The following is a 23,517-nucleotide window of genomic DNA, read 5'->3' on the forward strand; positions in this document are numbered from 1 at the left end:
AAGTAAAAAAGAAAAAAAAAGAAAGGCAGATCTATATGTACACTTCTGAATCCAATTCTTCTCTCCCCTCTTATTTTCTTCTTCATATACTGCTGCTTGCTTATTTGATAGGGAAGCAATGAACTGCTGGTACTTGAAAAGCTGAGCTCTTTCCTCCGTTGAGATAAACATATACAATATAGGGAACTGATTATCAGAAAAGAGCTGGAGGAAAGTGGGGGAATCCGGGGAAGGGCGGTGGGAAGGATGGCCAATCTTTGTATACCAGAAGAGCCTTGGATGACCTGAGCTACCTCCCCCCCCTCCCGCCGCCCCCTCTTCTTGCTTCATGCGGTAAAACCACGTTGAAGAAAGAGGGCAGTCGCGTACAGCCCATCTCCTTCCATCTGCCTCTACCAGCTTCTGGCAAAGAGAAGAATTGGCAATAAACGTTCTGACCAAGGAAGGAGCGAATTGCGTCCTGGATTCGGGTGAAGGTAGGTCTGTCTTAAGTTTAATCAGAGCGAGCTTAAGATCGTAGGCAAAAGAGCCCAGCCCAAGACTTCATCATACATGCCGATGGATGGCAGATAGGGTGGGTTTCCCGACCGATTTGAGACCCTCGGCAGTATTCAGCGTGCGTGTGCGCAGGGAAAAATGGGACTTGAATCCCTTCCTCGGAGTATCTTTCTTCCGCCCCTTTTATTCCCCCCTTTCCTTCGTGGTGCTTTGGACTTCCTGCCCTTCAGGGAGAAGAAAGAGGGAGGGGATGTGAAGAGAGTACGGTGCAATTTGAAATCTGCCTTGCGATAGAAAAACCTACCGCCGCTGCTTAATTCTGTAGGCATTCAAAGCCATTCCGGGAAGAATGGGAAGCAGAAGCTGCTGCAACTGGAATTCTCTGTATGTATTTCGTTCTGTTGTCAGGCATTGGCGGGAGGAGGGATGGTGCTAGTGAAAGAGGTGCGTGCGTGTGTTTGTCTGAGCGAATTTGAGAGATACAAAGATAAAAAGCAGCGAGAGCAAGAAGTTTCGGGCACAAAATGCTTAGCATCGCCCTTGAATCTCCATTTCCAGGACCGGAGGAACTCCTTAGGATTTGGGTTGCGGAAATCGCTGTCCAGGGTCCTGAAATCTATAAGCCTAGCTAGCCCATGCAACAGGAAGCCCAGACAGGCGAGCTCAGCGAAACATCTCTTTCCTATTAGCAATTATTTCGAACACCGGCCGATCGCCTTTTAAATCGCATTAAACTACTTAAACTCTAGCCGCCTGACTTGCCACCTCTCCTGCCCAAAGTCTGCATGAAAACCAAGAGGTGCCAGAAAAGCATATCAGGACTTTGTCTGCGGTTGCCTTAGTAACTAATATGTTTTTCCCACGGCTTGCATAGTTGTAGCTCAGAACTACAGATTTTCCTTTCAAAATTCCGAAGATTAATAATCTTGCCACAAAAGGCTGGTACCTTGTTTGGTTGTTTAACAATTCGAGCTTGACCTTTAAATGACATTTTGTTTCTGCTTTGCTTTTTTCTTTTTGGTGATGTTTGGAACGGGTACAGCTTTCTGATCCTCGAGTAAACAATTTGCTCTTTAAAAAAAATTACACAACCTATGGAAGTTTGATAACTTATAAGATTTCCTCAGTCCCATTCAAATATCAGTTTACAGGTAAAAGCCACTTCACCTAGTACATAAAATATATTCTCAGTGATATACATGCAGATTGTCAAGTATGAATGAATTCAACTGGTCATGCAAATATCTGCCAATGAATGTATTTCTATTAGAATATTATGTGAAATGAATTTTCTGTTATCTTCATCTATGATAGATAGATAGATAGATAGATAGATAGATAGATAGATAGATAGATAGATATTTTATTTGGGGAGGGAATTTTATTTAAGGACAACTTGCTCTTTGCAGCCAATTGATTACGGTGTCTACTAATAGTCTAGGCAGGTGGAGAGGGATACTTATAAAGGAAATGACCTTTACAGTGTTTGGCTGTGCCATACTTTTAGCTGATGAATGTGTTCTGTTCTTTCTTCTCATGTCAACAGGCTACAATTCACGCCTACAGTGACTTCTGTTGCCCCTTTAAGCTTTTGCTTTAAAATCACCTTGGAGATTCTTAAGAAGTGAAATAGTGAAGAAAGTCTGTGGTCTTCTTTATGCTTCTAACCATGTGTAGACAGGAAGATCCCATGAAACTGGTCACTTGGATCTGGATGGTCTCCTGCAACAAGATGATAGGAGTCCTGCTTGTCTTTTTTCCTGCTATCCTCTTGGAGATGGATTTTCTCCCCAAGAATACTGGGAGAAAGGTTTTGATTTCAGCAGCTACCTCCCAAAGATCAGTAGCCAGAATGGATGGGGATGTCATTATAGGAGCCCTCTTTTCAGTCCATCATCAACCCCCAGCTGAGAAAGTACCAGAAAGGAAGTGTGGTGAGATCCGAGAGCAATATGGCATCCAGAGAGTTGAGGCCATGTTTCACACTTTGGATAAGATAAATGCAGACCCAATTCTGCTGCCCAACATCACTCTTGGCAGTGAAATTCGAGATTCCTGCTGGCATTCTTCAGTAGCCTTGGAACAGAGTATTGAATTCATAAGGGATTCTTTGATCTCTATCCGAGATGAAAAAGATGCCCTGGGTCGTTGCCTGCCAGATCCTTTATATCATCACCAGATCAGGGCTAAAAAACCCATTGCTGGTGTCATTGGTCCAGGTTCCAGTTCTGTAGCCATCCAAGTGCAAAATCTGCTTCAACTTTTTGATATTCCTCAGATTGCTTATTCTGCAACCAGTATTGACTTGAGTGACAAAACTCTGTACAAATATTTCTTGAGGGTGGTTCCATCTGATATTCTGCAAGCTAGAGCCATGCTTGACATCGTCAAACGTTACAACTGGACATATGTATCCGCTGTGCATACTGAAGGTGGGTAAGGCATTTGATTTAATTGCATTGAGCTTTTGTGTAGAATGCCCTTCCAAATCTTTATCTACCTTTTATTTTCAGGATAACTACTACAACTAGTTTACATTTTAAGAAGCAATGTCTACAAAATACATACTTGATATTAAATACCTTCACTCGAATCATAGATTGTGTTAAATCAGAATGTAGTTGGCATGCTTTTGGGCTTAACAAGTTGTAAGAGCCAGCCATTGTGCCTTTTAAATCATCATTTATAGCTTAATGTGTATCAAACACTTTACCTTATTAGGGAACCATTATCGAAACAAGCTATGGGTCAACAGTGTGTGTGAACTATAACAAGTGACTGGATGGATTTGTACTTGAACTTCCAAGAGTGAACTTCCAACTCTTTGATCACATTAGATAAATACCACATTTATAATAATGTTGTTTGTTCACTGCTTAGGTTGAGCCAAAAATAAATCACATGATATATAGACAGTATACAAATCCTCTTTTTTTCTTTATGCTGTTGTAAACAACTGAGAGCTGCTAACCAAGAATACTGAAAACAGAGAGGTTTAAACCTCCCCCTTCCCCACTTTTACCTTGTAAAGCTGTTTCTCTTTAAAAAGAAAAGAAGAAGAAGAAGCAATTCAAAAGGAATTTAGTATATTTTAGAGTTGAATCCTAAATCTTCCTTTTGGCTCTGGACAACAAATCACAAACTTTTCTTTTACATAAATTTCATTCATTGTTTCAAAGCTTTTCATTTTAGCATGAATATAAGACATCTTTGAAATTTTAGCTTTGATTTTATTTTAAAATTCTTTCTTGGGATAATTTCATATGAAGCAAAAAAGTGGTTGTGGTTTTAGGGTTTTGTTTTGTTTTGTTTTTTGTTTTTTACAAAATAGTAATGAATTTTATCCTTAGATAATATATGGAACTAATTTGTATTTATCAAAGAATAAACAAAATTAGAATTTATGATGTAAAATGACAGTTACTGTTTCTTATTCTCCATGTTCTTTATACTAAACTATTAAATCTGAAAATAAGTTGTGATCCTAAGTTCCTAAGTTAGTGGAAAAAGAAATACCCATGTATTTTCTATTATTGTATTTTACTTAAGATACCATTTCATTTCAGCAAGATTGAACATCCTCAAGTTTCATTTCTTATTAAATGGGTAAAAGGTGCAGAATTCAACAGAGTTAAAAGTGATATAAACAAATCATTATTTTTAAAGCCCCCAATTCAGAACTGAAGTGTATAGATTTTCCATAAATATATTTCATTCATTTGTATAAATAAAAACACCTCCCAATGTCTATGTCAATTCCATTTTTCCCAATGATGCTAAAGCTGTTTCAAAAACTAAAGAATGCAGTTTGACTCCAGAAAATTTCTTTTCATTGGGCATTACAATGCTGCAAATATTAATGCCAAAAATACTATTATTCTATAGTATACTATTATACTTATTATACTATACTATACTAATATATATAGTTTACTACTATGGTGTTTATGTAAAATAAATAATATAATATACTACTATCGTATTTATGTGGAAGAAGGGGATAGATTCTCACAGAAGGTTTAATAGAGATGGTTTAATGATATATTCTAATTAGAGGATGAACTTTCCAATGATGACTACTGATAGCAAGAAGATTCATAGAAGAAATTGATCAGAACTTAGAGGCATTTTTCTATAGCCATGTCATGATAGAAAAGATAAAAAATAATGCAGTTTATTATACTGTCTGGTCAAGATGATGATCTGTCTGTTTGTAAAATTTAGGACTGGTCTTGGACAAATGGTTTTAGATTACATTTTGCATTCAGTTTCACAATGTTCTCAGTACAGTACAGTATAGTACAGTACAGTACAGTACAGTTTTTTTCATAACTCTTTAATCAAATTCAGTCTGGATGAAATAAATGACAAGTTTTGATTTCCTGTACCTTTTCCAACCTGGCATTCTCTAGATGTGTCGGGACTGCGTCTCCTAGAAGACCAAAGACTTTCACTATTTTCAAGAGCAGAAAATCCCGATCGCAAATCTTTCATATGTATTTCCATTTTTACCCTTAGAGTATAAGTGTTTACATAACACAGAACACAAAATTATGCTATGTTGTATCTTTTCAGAAAGCAAGGGGGTGGAGTACAATCTAAAGTTGGCATAATGCAAGCTAGAGATAGTACAAGTGGTTTTTCCCCCTTTGAATTATAGTTCAGTGAATTTTATACAAACGCACGGGCATTTTCACAAATGAAGAAGATGTAAAGCATTATGTGTGCTCATTTAGAAGGAACCCTTTTGCAGTCGAGGGCTTCCCAGATAAATTAATGCAGAAATTAAAGTGATTCTCATTTCAGTGGTTTGTAATGTAAGGTCTGAATGCTTGTTTTGCAAGCCCAATATTCTCGTCCCCAATATGCTGACTTCACACAAAAGTGTGAAAGAAATCTCAGTGCCTTTTTATTTTACATAATATAAGAAAACATTCAAGAATTAGTCATCTCTGAAATGCAAGTTAATTAACCATGCCAATTTGCTGAGGAGACTGGTAGTTAATTTTGTAAAAAAAAAAAAAAAAAAGGTTTCCTTTTGAAATTGCCCTGCCATAAAGAAATGGTGCAATATGACATCTCTATAACATCTGAATTAAAACCGTAATATCAGAATCTTTTCAGATGAAAGGGAAAATGCCATTCTATTCTTAGTGGGTTATTAGTGCTACCTCCAATTTAGCAAAAGAAAAAGATGACTTGGCTTGCCTCATAATCGTGATACGATCATTTTAATACAGGCTATAAAACACTGGAAGTCATGGTGGGGGGGTGGAGGGATACCTAAGAATTTTCTGTTGAAATTGTATTTATAAGAAATTCCTGTGTTAGGATATGTTAGTAATTTATATAGTAGTGTAACAAAGCTGAGGGTGAGAAAGTATAGGAAGAAGTCATATTTCATATTTTAGACTACTTTCCAGTTTATGGGGCTTATAATAATACAATTCATCATTATTGTAATAATTAACTCCTACCATTCCTATGCTATTAGAGAATAATCTTTAGCTAGAGGTAAGACTGAGGCTTGCTATATATTTACAGCACAGCTATAGTTTCTTTGAATGCTATATTAGATTATTCATGATTGTAGTTTTAGAATCTGTACCTGATATGTTTCAAGTACCTAATCTATTACAGTCACATTCTTACAGAGCAGTTCATTGCCAGATGACTCAACTTGGGAACATAGAGAATTCCTATTTGCAATACTTTTGAAGATCTCAGTAATTATGCTCTAAACCAGGGGTCGGCAACCTTAAACACTCAAAGAGCCATTTGGACCCATTTCCCACAGAAAAAAAAACACCGGTAGCCACAAAAACCTTCCCGTGCCTGACTATTTTCCTGAGCAACCACAGAGCTAGCATATGTAGTTGAATTAAACGTTCTGTTTTCTTCTGAAACTTTTCTTTTCTTGGATTTATCCATGGTTGGCCTACCGGGGATCAAAAAGCTCAATAAATCGTGTGCCGGCAGGTATCACACATTGGCAGTTGTAATATTTTGAGCGACAGGGAGCCACAGCAGTGGGATGAAAGAGCCACATGTGGCTTCAGAGCTGCGGGTTGCTGACCCCTGCTCTAAACCATAGTACTTTCTCTTTAATGAAGATATTTACATTACCGCTACGTTTTTAATCATTTTCCATTTTAACAAAAGGAATAATGTTTTTATCTATAATGCTGATGAAGGATTAGATCCTCTTTTTTTTTTTAACTTGTGGAATGTATCTACAGTCATGATATCCTTCTGTCTGAGGTTCTGTGATTATTTTAATTCTGGAACTCCACAGGAAAAAAGACTAAAAAGATACCTGTAGACATCCCAGAAGCTGTGTCTTCTCTCAATGATTCTAGCTCAAGTTGCAGAAAGCAGAATATTACTGGATTAATACATCATGCTAAGTCTTAATGTGGTTTATTTGGTTTACTTGGTTTAACGTATCATGTGAATTCAGTGACTGTGAATTTGTTTATTGTTGAATTCAGCCATTGTGGTTTATTTAATAAACTATGGACAAGCAAATGATAGATTAACATGATATGTGGAGCCAGATTTTGTGTAGAGCAAAATCTGTTGCTTGTAACCCAAAATCAAGGTGTTTTTTTTTTAAATTATAGGGTAGCTTCTGTTAATAATACCATGTCTTGTATTATTTAAAGGATCTTTATCTAATAGAAATATTAAGTAACCAAGATTAGCTTGAGGTATTTACAGTAGCTGCTGAATAGCAGGATATTACAGTGTTTCCTCACTATCCACCCCAATTCCACTTATAGAAACTGGTCTGTAAAAACCAAATTTTATTTCAACATAGATGGCGGAGTACTGTTCTCCATCTCAGCCAATAAGCAAATAAGCTTAGATAATATAGGCAAGCAAGTTAAAATACATAGTTCTGACCTTCAATTAAGAGGAATGCTGAGAGAGTTAGACATTTTAAAAACCTCCAGATGCCTTTAGACTCTGACTAAAGGTAGGAGGAGAATACAGTGGTGTTGAATTCAGACAAGAGAGAATTATTTTGATTCTCTGCACTTGAACATTTCATTTGGTAATTTATCTTTGAAAGAGGCTGCATTCGCTCTTCAGGCACAAATTCATTGACTACGAATCCTCCTTGGCTCTACCTTTGCTATAGACAACCATGTAAAATCAATGGCAAGGTAGCCTGTTATCCGACTGAGCTAGTAAATCAGTTGTGACCTTTCGTGGAGGAGAGACACAATCAAGGTTGGATTATTGCAATGTGCTCTTCATAAAGTAGCACTGGAAAATGACACAGAAATTGTAGCTGACTCAGAAAGCGGTGGCATAATTGGTGAATAACACCTCTCAGAGTCATCCCAGTGTTGACACAGCCATACAGATTGCTAGTTGCTTTCTGAGTCAAATTCAGATGCTCACTTTCATATGGAGAGTTTTAACTGGTTTAAGCTCAGGACCGTTTCCTCCCACACACTCCATTTTATCCAGGTTCTGTCATGGATATGTCTAACATATGTAGGAAAATCTGTTTATTTACAGATAAATAAACAGAGAGCACCAGGTAGTCCACAGTTCAGCTCTGAGTTACAAATATTCTCTTCTATTGGTACTTCATATTTTCTCTTTGTCCATAAAGTGTGGAGATAACTGCTGAAATAATTGCTGAGCATAAAGAATGTTTGCATTCAATCGTTTGTTAAATTCTGTTAATGTCAATTTGCATGATAGAGAATATTTATATAGATTCAGTAGGAAAAAGATTTGAATTATTATCTTTCCATGGGGCTTTTATATTGTCTTGACATTTGTATTAGATTCCATCTTCTCCCCAGTTTTTCATGCTATGATTTTGTTTGAGGAAATAGAGCAAATGCATTGTCCTCCCTCACAATCTCTCTCTATTACTGTCTGAATACCCAGGCTATGAAGGACTATATTAGTGTATACATCAATGTACAGAAACAAAAAGTGTGCGTAAATTAATGTGTTAGGGAAAATTATGGAATGTGTCTATATGTATGCATGATCTCATTTCCAGGGAAAATATATCTTTTAGCATTGCTTGTGAGGTAAATATTTCTACATACTAAAAGATGGGTTTTTTAATTGTATTACTCTACGTCTTCCAAAAGGGCAGAAACATATTAAATCAGTCTTGCATAACCACAAGCAGCCAAATTGAACACAACTCCCCAGGCATGTGTTGTGCTTGTCAGATGCTTGACAACTCCCAGTTTCAACCAAGCAGTAAAATCAAGATATTTATCACATCCTGTTGTGCTAAAAGAAATGGCTGGAGGTTGCATTTAGTTTGTTGGGTCACAGGCTGTGGAGATTTCCTCTGAAACATCTCATGACCTAAAACAAAGAACCTAAACCACAAGAGGCTAAAAAGCAGAACTACTGTATATTGCATTAGAATTGTATTACATTTCAATCGATGCTTAGACAGGAACACATTCTATTTATCCATATGTGCAAAAGAACAATCTCGTCCCCATAAACTCTGTGTGAATCTATAGAACTACTCTAAATTCCATACATTTGTGAGGCATTATTATTGGGGGAGCAGATGCCCTGTTATTTTGCAGCAGTGCAAGAATCCAAAAATGGTTAGAATGGGAATGATATTACCGAAGCAGCATGACACAGGAGGAATTCTATAGTTCTGCTTTGGAATAATGACTAATAAAGGTATACGCTATGGATGAAAACATTGATACACACACACACACACATTCTCACACACCCAGCTGGTCACCTCATGTTTAGTACAAAGATCTGAAAAAGGGTGGAAATGACATTTGGCTAAATGTTCTGACAAATTTCCTCCCTTAAATGTTTCCCAATCAAAGGCAGGCTTGCAAATATTTTGACAGTCCAGGACAAATATATAGCTTGGCCATAAATTGTCAACCAATCATGTACATCAAAGTCTTAACCAGAAAACTCTAATCTTATATGAACATTAAATACTACTACAGCCTCAAGTCCATCACATTTAAAATGCACAAATGAAAACTGCACACATACCAAAAAAAAAAAGGGCTTATATGAAAGTCAAGAAATGCATATTGCTAATACTTGTCTCCTCAGGATTTTTTCAGGTGCTTTTTTCAAGGCTCCAAACACATACATCCAACTGGAATCCTAACTCCACTGATGCAAATGGACAGCACTGAAGCATGCACCAAACAGGTAAGTCAGAAAAACTGAGCTACCTGCATAGTCGTGGACTGTATCATTATGTCACTGAGGAAGAAAGACAATGTGTTAGCTTAGCAACTGTCCCTTATTCCAAAGGCAGCAATTCCCCATCCACACAGCAGCATGGGGAGTATAGATATGGCTTAATAATAAGTACCCAATGTTAGGTAAGCTTTCTCTATGCATCTCTGAAAGTAGTGAGGGAACACAGCTACTCTGGCTAGTAAGCACCAACCTCTCTGGTAATAAAATGGAACAACTAGAACACTTATTCATGATTCGTTTTAATTTGTAGGGTCAGAACAAAAGTATGTGGAGCAAAATGAATAGTGGTGGAATGCTAATACACACGCTTTGGGTAAGTTTTTTTTTTTTAAAAAATACTTATTAAATTATATGCTGCCCATCTCACTGTCAAGTGACTAAGAGTATTGACTTCATTACTCCATTGTCTCTTAAATAAGGGATGTGGTGGCTCAGTGGCTAAGACGCTGAACTTGTCAATCGAAAGGTTGGCAGTTCAGCAGTTCAAATCTCTAGTGCTGCGTAATGGGGTGAGCTCCCGTTACTTGTTCCAGCTTCTGCTAACCTAGCAGTTCGAAAGCACATAAAAAATGCAAGTAGAAAAATAGGGACCACCTTTGGTGGGAAGGTAACAGCGTTCTGTGCGCCTTTGGCATTTAGTCATGCCGGCCAAATGACCATAGAGATGTCTTCGGACAGCGCTGGCTCTTCGGCTTTGAAACGGAGATGCGCACCGCCTCGTAGAGTTGGGAATGACTAGCCTATATGTGCAAGGGGAACTTTTACCTTTATCTAATCCTTAAATGTAGGCCTCAGATGGAGGGCCGCTGGAAGAATGGGGAACTTGGTTGGGACATGGAAAATGGAGATGCATCTAGATAAAAGAATCTGCTCTTAGTCCATCAGTGGGTGAACTTTCATTTAGAGCAACTGTCTGTACCAGCTATCATACTTTACACTTTTTTGATTTTTCTTGTCACTTAACAGGCAGCTGCCAATTTTCTGCCAGACAGAGAATGAAGAAATCTACATGAGAAAGAGCAGCAATTGCAACTAATGACAAGATATCCATTCTTCTGGAGGCTGTCAACTCTACTCTCCCAAAGCTTCTGTTCTTTTTCACAGCACAAGAATATTACAGATCTAGTAAACCTTACCCAGCTGCAATCTGTTTGTCACAGCCAGAGGCAGAGGGACCTGAAAGATGAAAAGGCCTGGTATCTGAACCTCTATAAAATGCCTGTAGAATCCACCCCACTACTGATGTTAGTAAACCTGTGACCATATTCCGACAACTCACTAAACTATATTGTAATCTGGCTTGATGTGTCATCTGTACCTGGACCGGGGTCCTGATGGTGATTTTGTTACTACCTTAACTGAATTCATGGTTAACTTAATCATGGTTCGGTTTGGATTACTTTACCTAAACCACAGGGCGGATGTCATTCAAACCTGGATGGAGAATTCATTAATAGATAATTTCTCCCTTTAACTTCCATGGCATGAAATCAGGTGACTAGAATGACGATAACAAAGTAAATCTCTGCTTCTCCCAATTGGTTTTCAGTACTCTTCCAGGAACAATAGAAAAGATAAGAGGGGAACAGCCTTGCCTCATTATGCTTGTAACACCTGTGACCTCAGGTGGTCCATCAACTGCCTTTTGTTTCTTTAAAAAAAACAAAGTCCTAGCTGGTCAGCCATCAGAATGGTGGTTGGAGGGACCAGCTGAAGAGGATAATTGCTGGCAAGACTGCAGCCAACTGAAGTTAGCTGTAGTCTGGCAATGTTTGTAATAGATAAATACCTCACCTGTGGTTACCACTAAGTGAACCTTAGCACATTGTGCAAAAGCAGTATTTGCTATTAGCTGTGCTTATGCAGCTTCTTTATTAAGCAGCAGTTGTTTTCACAATGGCATATATTCTGGGAGCTGGTGACACTAGGTTATTTATCACAGTTGTCTTTCATCTCTGAGCATCATACAAATGGTTTTGTCACCTAGACCAGATGTTCTCAATCTATTTTTTTTTGCTCATGCCCGCCCCCCCCTTGAGCCTCATTTATCGCTTAGTTTCATTTACCACTATTAGCTGAAAGATATTAATGATAAATGTGATAATTTTCAATACTTATTGCTGCGGAAATTAGCACAAAGAATGAGGTTTGACAATTATGTCAGATGATCATAAGTCTGAACAGCCTCTTCAGAAACTTGCTCTGTCCCTTACAAATATAGCATTAAGAACCACTGACTTAGATCAAAAACAAGAATGGGAAGAAAGTTCTGCCTTGTAAATAATGCTCTTCCTGCTTAATATAACTCAACCGCAATTCTTTATTTATGAGCTGTAGTGGCACAGTGGTTAGAGTGCAGTACTGCAGGCTACTTCTGCTGCCTGCTGACTGACTGCAATTTGGCAGTTCAAATCTCACCAGGCTCAAGGTAGACTCAGCCTTCCATCCTTCCAAGGTGGAAAAAATGAGGACCCAAATTGTTGGAGGCGATATGCTGACTCTGTAAACCACTTTGAGAGGGCTGTAAAGCACTGTAAAATGGTATATAAGTCTAAGTGCTATTGCTATTGCAATATTTAAGTAACTGCCCAAAAATGTAGGCAGCATACAATAAAAAATAAAATAAAATAATAAAATAAAATAAAATAATAAAATAAAATAATAAAATAAAATAATAAAACAAAACAAAACAAAAGAACAAAAAAACCCTGTACAGCAATAATGGAATGGATACATATCCATACATTTTCTGCTTTCCAGAATAAGTGTACCTAACATCCTTGCCCCAGTGTCTGCAGGAATATCCAGATTTCCAAAGCATTCTTGAAAGCTAACAGGATTAGGATCAGTCAAAACTGAGAAGTAGAGGGAGAGATAATTCCACAGGGTAGGCACTACAATTATTAATATAGCTATTAGTAAAGTTTATTGGTAAATAAGTAGTGGATAACAGCAAGAAATCAATGAAATAGCTATGTCAACTTCCATAAGACTAGAGGTTTTAATATTTCTGTTCTTTGGTAGTAGCTGCAGAACTGCAACTTCAAACAATTCCTAGCTAAACCGCTGATACGGAAATTAAAAGAACACAAACATCTGAAAAATCAAAGACCGTTCCAAAATAAATATGTGAAAATAATTCCATCTCAAAGGGAGTTATTGTAGCATAAAACCACATGATATTAACTAATAGTGCACCATGGAATTTTCCCTATGAGTTAACAAGTACTGCATCATGAGTTTATCTTTTTGATGCAGGCATATAATAAACACTTTTGACTTTGTTAAAGGGCTGGTTGGCTCCACCTTGCTGCAAAATGTGGCAACCTTTATTACTACTACGTTTGTCTTGGGAGCACCGAAGCACTTTTGGTTTGAGAGAATTAGTGAGTGACATCACTGTTGCCCAGGGACACCTAAATGTGGGCTCCTTTCATGTCCCTTTAAATTGCCTACTGAAGTGGTACCCATCTATCTACTTGTGGTCAAACTGTTGGGTTAGGAGGAGCTGGAGCAAGTGACAGTAGCTCATCCCATCATGCTTCAACTGGGGTTCAAACATGGGCCTGCCAATCATCAGCCCAGCTCCTAACCATGTGAGCCACTGTGCTCCTCTAGAAAGCCTCTAGACAGCCCCAGGAAGTGAGTATTACTAGATTGCAGTATGATTTTGAGGTTCTGCAGCATGTTCTGCACCTCCCAAGGTTTAAGGCCCAAACTTTCCCGCTTTCTTCAGATGTTGTAGGAGACATTGTCCCCTACAGGTTTTGAAGACTTAGTCAACTGTCAATCCTTATTAAATTTAGTTTTCTGCTCTGGGCATGAAAATGTCTTTGGCTGGCACTGTCTCGCACATGGATCCAATGTAACTGCTTTGCATTAGTAGCAGAATGAATGGTTGTATGACAACTCACCGATGAATTTCTGAACCCTCCTAGAATGCCCATCGGTTCTTTGGAAAACTGGAGACGGTTGGATCAATTCTCTGATCTCACCAAGTCAAACATTTGCCTTTGGGGCTTTCTGGTATTTGTGGCAAAAGAGTTAGTGGGAAAAAGGAAATGGAGTTGAGAGCAGATGATCATACATAGAAAGTAAGAGTAAGAATGTTGCAGTGAGCAGGACTGTGCAAAGCTTTGAAAGATGTCTTTGTCTTTTGATGTAGTGTGAAATGAAGCGTTCCCTAAAACGTGATAGTGTAATCATGTAGTCCATATAATCCTTTAGCTTCTAAGAACAAACAAAGTGAAGCAGCCTCATTGCTTCACTTCACTTTTCTCTTGTCTGACATATATAACACCTGCAAGAGTCTTCTGCTTAGGCACTGCACCTATGCAAAACCCTCTGCCAATGCATTTTACACTCCAAAGCGTCTTCCAGCTTCCTTAAGTGCTAAAGAGGTTGAACACCAATAAAAGGACCTTGCTGAAGCAAACTGCATTGCCTCTTTGCTTCAGTGAAATGAATCACATCACCTTTGCAGCATGAAATGCCTCTGCAGGGAAAAAGCCACCTTGCTCAGCTGTTAGCGCAACATTTTATGTTTTGGTCTGTATTTTATACTTAAGAGAGCACATCAGTGGTGGGTTTCTACTGGTTCGCCCCGGTTCGGGCAAATTGGTAGTGGCGGGAGGCTCCCCCCACCCGCCCGGACATCATCATGGATGCTCTGTGCATGTGCAAAAGTTCTGCGCATACGCAGAAGTGCCGCACATGCGCTCACAGCTCCGAACCGGTAGCGAAGGTAAGTGAAAACCACTACTGGAGCACATATAGCAAGCCTGTTTATGTATTTATATACATATACAGTACACAGCCATGTACATGTTCAGCGTCTCTGTGTGTAAAATTTGAATTTGTAATCAGCTGGTTGATGCAGGGAGAGGTTGTGCAGATACTGAAAGAAAGAAACTGCAAAACAAATAGGAGCTTCACAGCTGTTAAATGCATATTTGAAGTTAAGCCTTTGACTAGATCAGCATGACATTTTCCAAAACTACTGTGCGTTAATCCCAAGAAGTGATGCGTTTGGGAACTGTTGATGGTCTGATTCAAGTATTATTTAATTTCTGCATCTATATGCTCAATGAAAAGCCATTGAGTAGCTCCAAGCTTCAACTTTGTACAGATTGTGAAGCCCTTTTGCTAACATTTAGGGATTTGGTCAAGACAGGAAGTTTCTATGGGAGCTGCAAAGAGCATGGTTTCTGGCCACGAATCTCTGCATCTACATTTTTATGGGCAAAGGCTGTATTCTGACAGACATTTGTGATAGATAGGTGACAGATAGATAGATAGATAGATAGATAGATAGATAGATAGATAGATAGAATATCATAAATATGATAGAATAGATGGGTATATGAGATATTCAGTGCAAACGTATCTCTAGACTTGTACTGAATTAAGTAATTTAAATAATTCTTGTACAGGGTTAGTGTCTTGCTTGATAAGCGGAATTGATCAAAAATGTAAACGATTCAGAAGTAGGCCTTATTCAATAGGCCTTATCTTTTGTGAATATAATTTAAGTGCCACCCTTGCAGTGCAAAACTATACTATATCAGTTTATTGACTACTACGTTCAGTTTTGTTGTTAGTGGCTTAGTTCCTGCTGACTCTGCAACAGTGTAGATGAATGAATGCTGTGATAATCAACAGATTTATGACTGACAGTACAATATGTGCTAGAGCACCATGTGAGTTCTGGCATTTATGTCTCATAAAACAAAAATCATAAATGGTATCAATTCAAACTCTTGATCCACAGAAAGGCCCAAATTGGGGACTAAAATATGGGAGGATATCTCATCTGTGCAGATAAAAGATGCCAGGCAGGACTGTCATGTAGAGCATGAGAAATTCTGTGCGTTGGGTTGCTTTGATGGTCTTCCAGTCTTTATGCATCCAGTGTATGACATCATACCATGCATTGTATGGACCAGACCATATATTAGTCAATGAACTAATATCTTTGTGAAGTCTTAAATTCAAGAAAGAAGACCACAAAAGCTTCATGCAAGTTCATAAGAGCCGAGGTGGTGCAGTGGTTAGAGTGCAGTACTGCAGCTACTTCAGCTGATTGCTAGTTCAGCAGATCAGCGGATCAAATCTCACCGGCTCAAGGTTGATTCAGCCTTCCATCCTTCCGAGGTGGGTAAAATGAGGACCCAGTGTTGTGGCTCCATTACCTGAGCCTGTGTCATCGGCAGGAGAGGACTCCAAGAGTGAAGGAGAGGAGTTGGCAAGGCCTCCCTCTCCAGGACCCTCCTCTCTGGCAATGCCTTCGGTGTCCGCCGAAGGGCAAGAGATAGGGCCAGGTTCAAGCACGTCCATGCAGCCACAGATGGACAGTGATGAAGCTAATGAGTCTTGGCTGGATCCATGCCAGCGTCGCAGAGATAAGCGCGCGCAACAAAAGAAAAGGCGTCCCCGAGATTAGGCTGAGTCACTGGACCACACCCCACAGGATATAAAAGGGCCAGTCAAACCTTGTGACGAACAAAGCTGAAAGTTTCCATGCCATTCTGCATTGCCGGATTTTTTGCTATAGACTTTGCTGAATTATTTCTGGACTTGATTGACTCCGTAATTATTGAGCTGTTTCTTTCGATGTACCAGGAGTGGGGAGAAGTTATCTCTCCTCTTCGTAAATAATAAACTCTTGGCAGGCAGCCACTAGGTTGTTGCCAAGTTCCGTTATCATAAGGAAAAGGATTTTGCCGGCTGGTTTGGTCTTTAACTCTTGAACATCTGTTGGTGTGTGTGCGTGTGGTTGGGGACAGAACACCCAGATTGTTGGGGGCAATATGCTATTTAGTATACTGTCTTTGGTGTAAGCCGCCCAGAGTCCTCGGAGAGTGGGCGGCATAGAAATACAATAAATAAATAAATAAATAAATAAATAAATAAATAAATAAATAAATAAATAAATAAATAAATAAATAAATAAATAAATAGAGTTAGAGATGAACAATAGAATCAGAGGTTCCTTGTACATATATAATGGTAACTATATTTTGCCCATAGAGGGTCATACTAGACATTATATTAAATGTGCCAACATGTTTGGAAAACCATTGCTCCTATTTAAAGCAATTTTTTGTATTTCAACATTGTAAGGTTCTACACTTTTAACTACTTCAGTCTCTGTCATATCAACATTAGAATGGTATTTTGGTCCTGAAAACACATCTTTAACTAGACTAAGAAGATGACACATTGAAGTCTCTGAATACAAGAAAGAAACCTCCTTCCAGTTACACTAAAAAATAATGAGAAAACTCAAAGTACAAGTAGAAAAGGGTGAGAAAGTAAGGTTTTTGTTATTTTGTTTCTCGTTGTTGGTGATAGCTATTCTAAACATAGACTGCATCATATCCAATCATAATAGACACCAATTCTCTCTGCTTTTGTAACATATTGTGATGTGGGATGACTTTTAGTGAAGTGAAATGTCCTGGATCTTCCAGTCTGTCTTTTTCATCTGTAGCTTGCTCCTGTTTGGATGATTTGCCTCAGTTGAAAAAGAAAGAAATGTCATTCCATTCATTTCCTTGCAAGACAATCCTCATATTATCCAATCCAGCAATCCAGGAGCACATGGCAAAATGAGAAAGGAAGCATTTCATTTGTAATCGCCCTGGCTGTTTTTCGACTGTACGGAATAATATATAGAGGGCATTATCTGCAGCCCAAAAATTTCTTATGTCTTAATAAAAGACTCTTCCTGTATCTTTTGGTTTTTAGTTCTTGTAAAGGCAACAGAATAAGTACTTTCAGCTCTGATTCTAGAGGCTGGTGCCCATAACTTTTTTTTAAGGCTGTAGTAGATTTAAGCATCTGGGAGCATACTCTCACAATAAATTGTCCTCAACTTCCTATAGAAATGCACTATAAGAAATATTTATATATATAAAACCTTTGCCTGAATAAACCTATATCTTACCTACTATGCCTGAACTTACTATACATTAGCTTGCTTTAAATTCATTGCAGAGAGTTCAATTATTTTAGCTAATATTGAAACAGGTCTAAATGGATGACATTCAATAATCAGTAATTCGATTTCTTTTTTCAGAAAGCACCAATTCTAATTCCATATATTGGCTCTAAATGTGGTTATTAATATTTGATATTGACTTTGGGTTGTATATAAATTAATAAAATCACATATCCTGAACAGGTAGCAGGAATGTGTGTGTACACACATAATTGTTTTCTAGTATAAATTCTGTATAGAAAAACATCAGTTTATATGGTAGTTACTTCTCATCTTTTTTGAACTTGCTGTTTATCTTCACAAATTTTCTTTTCTTTGAAAAGGGTATTTGTTGAATCAGAAAAACAGGTTTAAATGTGTGGCTTCAGAAGAAAACGATATTTAATGTTTTAATTGATTTGAACTGCTGAATACAAACAGATGCCTTCATTTTTTTGCGGGGGGAGATGTTAAAGGCAATTTAGAGATATGAGGCACTTTTTGGGTCTGCTGAGGTTTCAACATTGTTGTAATCAGATCAGATCAGATCAGATGAAATCAAATTGTTTACTACAGCCATAAAGCCAGATACAATAAAATATCCAATAATAGAATTGTTACACACATCTGTAGATTAAAAACAAGAAAAACAATGAACGTTAATAAGATCTAAAGATAAATAAGAACATGTACAATAAAATTAGAAACAGTATTATAAAAGGTGATTAATAAGGCAAAGTATTGTACACGTGGTTGCATAAAGCTGGGCGACTTGAGAGGACAATTTCAAGACTTTGTCCAAAAAAGTAACAGTCAATAGAAATCCCATCCCCTGCTTGGAAATTTCTCCAAGATCGGATAAATGAGGGTTTGTCTGGCATCCTTATATAGAAAGTACCATAGTAGCATACGGCTTAGATTTTCCATACTTATGGACCCGTCAATAATCAAAGCTCTTTGGTTGTTGAGTGGTCAGCCAATGAGTTTTATTAGATTGTTAAATCCTGGAAATCAGATCACTTCAGGGAATGTGGCTTTGCCATTTATATCCCTCGTTCTTTTGATAGGAGTTCTTAACAATGGGGAGGGGGTGGCTGGAGTGGAGATTGGAGGGAGAGGGAGAGGAAAAGGAGACTCAAATTTATTGATTATCCAAATAGGTCTGAGATACTATGCTACCTGCATGTAATACAGACCATTTATTTATATTAAATTGTATTTATTTGTCAGACCTGCCCCAACTTAGATCCTTAGGAAAGATGACTCCATTTGTCAGACATGCCTCAACTTAGATCCTTGACTCCATTTGGTTGAAGTGATAGGTTATTTTACTAAAGTTAAGTAGCTGCAGCAAAATTAACGCTAGATCTGAGTAATCCCACGCAAAAGGTTACATTCTTTCCCTTTCCCTGGCCGTCCCTCCTTGACCAATTCAACAGTATCCAATAGCATCCTATTTTGATGTTTTGGGAACCGTTTTGATGCAAGATGTTTCTCGATGTAGTTTCACATTCCATTCCCAGGCCAGGTGTCCTTGGTGGCTGGCTCATTCCAGTTCGACACCTCTGGTTCCAGTCAGCTTGTCTCTCCCCTCACCCCTCCATTTGTCTTCTCTTTCCCAGCCTGAGCTTCCCCAAATTTCTTCCTTTCCCCATTGTGGTTTATTGCAAGATGCAAAGTGAAACAAAGAAGCTGAAGATAGCAGACCTGACAATACCACAATACAATAACAGTACTATCCATATATCCTATATGAATTTTTTAAAAGCAGTACATAATGTATTATTTCCAAAAGGGCAAATGAACCATGAAAACAACCCCATCAACCAGGGGTGGGTTCTAATTACCTTTACTACCGGTTTGCAACGGGACTATGTGTGCACTTCTGTGCATGTGCAGAAACTTCCTGATGACGTTTGGGTCGGTGGGCAGAGCCTCCCATTGGTTTTACTACTGGTTCTTGCGAATCGGTCCGAACCGGGGGCAACCCACCACTGCCATCAATCCAATAAAATAAGTAGTCACAGGATGGTGGATTCCTTGATCTTAGTAAAGTTTTCCTTTTCGGGTTCTGTTGTACTACAGCAATTGGTTTTTCCTTTAGCACCTAACATAAATTCCACCCTTCAAATAGATTTTAGCTGTACATAGACCACACACACACACACACACACACACACACACACACACACACCATCTTTAAACAATTTTACTGACGAGGTCACACATATTTGGATCATTTCCCACTTGTTAAACAATATAAGCAGAAAAATCTAATCTTTCTGATTTCGTCTACAACTAAAAGAATAGGCAGATGTGTACATCCCTTTGGTTTTTTTAAAATGTAAACCACACTTTACAAATGCTTTGAAGTGTTTGTCAAAATCTTATTGCATTTGAACGCCTTTAACACTTTTTCCACAGTGTTAATTAGCACATGCGAATCCCACATGCAGTGTTTTCGGAAAGCAATATGCATATGACTTGTCTTTTAGTGGAAACTTGTTCTTTGGAAGTTTGAATCATCAAAGTGGAGCAAAACAGCTTGGACACACATTGTAGAGCCTTTCTAAAGAATAATGAAAACTATATTGTTGAGATAGACTAACCAAGATAATTCAAAGGAGTGTGCAAGCTTTCATGTTCTCCAGAAGCATTCATCATACAAATCTCCAAATTGAGCCAGCACCAACAGAAGAAAAATATATAGGGTTGAACTTTGGAGTACTTGGTGTTCTCTGAACTTGGTTGTTTGCTTGCACGTGTTGGAAGAAATGTCCATCTGGGTTCAGTTCCAAGTGGGGAAAAAAGACACTGGAAACATGGAGACTGCTTGGAAAGATGGTGTAATGGTGGACAGGAATCACATGGCTTGAGTTCCTGAATAGGAGCACATGGCTTGAGCTCCTGAGCAGAATCACATGGCTTGAGTTCCTGAGTAGAAAACAAAAGAAGCTCCAGATGCAGGGAGTGCCTTGGTTTTATGCCCTCTGTTGGGCCCCACCTCTGAGTTTCTTGTTCCTGTATAAGAAATGTACCCTGATTGGTTGTCAAACTCCCAGGTGGTCTAGGGGTGTTAGGTAACTTTGTAGGTTGTCTCTCAAGCTTGTTTGAGTCTTGCCATATGGTGAGTTTCTGTTGCTAGATGGGTCCTATTGTGTTGCAGATGATGACCCATTGACAAAAGTGGGGGGAAATGAGTGAGCTTGGCCGAGGCCTTAATGGCCCATTGACAAAGGTGGGGGTGGGGGGAGGCAGGTATTAACCAAATGTATTCAATTTGGGAACTGCTTTGTCTTTAAAACATGTTTCTCCATTTCTCATCCAGGGAAATTTAATATTCTATCTTTTTTTTAATTTCCTAAAATATTTCATTTTTCTAAGAGAGTGGTGAGTGCTAACTTCCTACACAGGTATTTAATTACTCAACTAGGTAACCTCATCAGTGCGAGTGAATGTGGTGTTTGCTCCCTGTTTATATACAGTTTACTGTTTATAAACAATATACACACATCTGTTTATATACAGTAGCTTGTCATGCCAGTGTTGGTGGGTGTATGTTTTTTCCCTTTGGTAGTACTTTGATTAAAGTATTGTTTTCTGCCTGATCATTTGTTTTATGTTAATCCTTGCTTATAGGCTGCTGAAGAGCATATATTCTGATCTTTTGTTTCCTTCTTAGCTTTTTTTTTTTAATGATGTGCAAATATGGCTATCTCTATGTGTCCATTGATGACTGATTTGTCTGCATGCTAAGCTTCAGGATTTCCATAGCATTTTTTATTTAGCTTGGTCTAGGGTGCTCATAGATTCCCAGTTGAAACTATGGTTAGTCTGCCCATGTGTTGTGAGATTAAGAAGTTTTCATCGTGTCTTTGAGTGCTAGTCGATTTTCATAAATACACTCTGCCTGCCTGACCTTTATCATGGCAGTTACAATCCTTACATTGTACGTGGTAGTTGACTCCTGGGCTTCTTGTTCTTCTTCTTGTTGTTGTTATTTGGACTACTGGGTCTCTTGCTTTAGTTAAGATGTTTTGGAAATTTCTTTCCCCTATCTTTATTTTTGTTCCATTTTACCTGACAAAATTCAAAATCCTTATATACTTTGTGATTCATTTGGATAGGTCCTAATAAAGTTCTTACCTGATCATAGATTAAATAATATTATTAAACCAAGTTAAATATGCACAAATATAAAGATGAAATCTATCTTTATATTTGAGATTAGGAATATGGCTTGTCAGAAATAATAAGTTATTTCCTATTATTTTCATATCAGCCAGCACATGGATTTGCAAATCTGCCTGATTGTTTTCCCCATTCGTCAGTTAAGAACTATTTTTCATCTTTGTATTTATGCATATTAAACTTATTTCTCATTGAGAAACAATGATTAATAAATTGCTTGAAGGGAAACATTTGAATATATAGTATGTATGTTAATATTTATATTTCTCTGACAGATAATATTGCCTTGTGAAGTGTATCTGCATGTTTGCATATTGTAACAATGCTAAGTTGCGACCTAAAGTGTTATAATACTTAAAGGGAGGCATTGTGGGATACAAATGAAGGGCTCCAAAGGATATGTAAACCAAGTTAAAGCAGTTGCCATTTACTTTTTTCACTACACAGAAAACCAATGGCTTCCTGATACGTTATCCCTACTTTGAAATTCAGAATGGGCATCCTCCTATTTCCCTGAGTGTTACAAATAGGAAATGAAGTCAATATCCCAACCTGCTTAGGCACCATTGAATATCATCTTTTCAGGAATTTGTTTCATCCATCCATCCAGCCAGCCAGCCAGCCAGCCATTCATCCCTTGTCTTCCTTCTGAAATTAAAGGTAGTATAACAGGCTCTGTCTCCATTTTTTTTTTTCAGGTTGAGATAGAGTGACTTCCCCAAAGTCAGCCATAGTTTCTGTGGCTGAGGAAAGACGTAAACCTGGAACTTCCTAGTCTTAATCCAATATCTTAACCCTTATGCCACACTGACTCGTATTGGACATTTGATGTTCAAAGAGCAGATAGTAGTAGAACAGAGAGTAGAGTAGAGTAGAGTAGAGTAGAGTAGAGTAGAGTAGAGTAGAGTAGAGTAGAGCAGAGCAGAGCAGGGTAGAGTAGAGTAGAGTAGAGTAGAGTAGAGTAGAGTAGAGTAGAGTAGAGAACAGATTGTAAAGAAGCTTAGCTGGATCCTAAGAGCAAAATTATTCAATTTAAGGATTCAAATGTGGAGTATAGAATATCTAAAAAGGAAGTTATTTTGACACTATGGAAGCCCATACACACCTGTCAGTTCCTATACATTCTGGTACCATTTCCAGAGTTTTGTTCCTACAAATACCAAAATGCAATGGACTGGCTGCTGAATTTGATGGCAAGCTACTCAGAAATAATCTTTATTTATTTGTAAAGCTTTGAGTTATGTGGCAAAATATCAATACTAGTTTTTTTTAAAAAAATCAGGATGATTTGCAGGAAGAGCTTTGCCTAAAATTAAAGCTGATATATATGTATTATTTTAGTTTTTAAGTTACACCTTTTGCCTTTCTAAAAACATGTCACAGTGGATAAAGTATGTTTATACATTCTGGTTTCAAACAGTTTATCTTCAGTTTTAAAAAAAAATGTTGGAAAATTTAGCAGGCACAAGGGTATACTAAGCTTTTCATGCTTCTCTTCTTGACTTGTAGAAAATATTGGTCTCAGCAGTATAGATGCTATTTATTAATATAGTCCATGTATTGACTTTTTTCATCTGCCCCCAACCACCAAATCCTGTCCATAT

General features: G+C 38.0%; 1 protein-coding gene across 3 annotated transcripts in view; it reads left to right on the plus strand.

Annotated features, from left to right (window-relative positions):
- Window positions 1-252: 252 nt before the first annotated feature.
- GRM1 (glutamate metabotropic receptor 1) overlaps window positions 253-23,517 on the plus strand; it is a 210,265-nt gene continuing 187,000 nt past the window's right edge. Inside the window, exons 1-2 of one of the 3 annotated variants that reach the window (XM_034418971.3) lie at window positions 253-476; window positions 2,045-2,930. In XM_034418971.3, coding sequence (XP_034274862.2) covers window positions 2,156-2,930 — 775 coding nt within the window. In that variant the 5' untranslated portion in view covers window positions 253-476; window positions 2,045-2,155. The other 2 variants (XM_034418969.3, XM_034418970.3) reach the window with 2 other exon arrangements.

Source organism: Pantherophis guttatus, chromosome 1 (genome assembly GCF_059756535.1).
Source record: "Pantherophis guttatus breed Tessera chromosome 1, ASM5975653v1, whole genome shotgun sequence".
NCBI classification, from domain to species: domain Eukaryota; kingdom Metazoa; phylum Chordata; class Lepidosauria; order Squamata; family Colubridae; genus Pantherophis; species Pantherophis guttatus.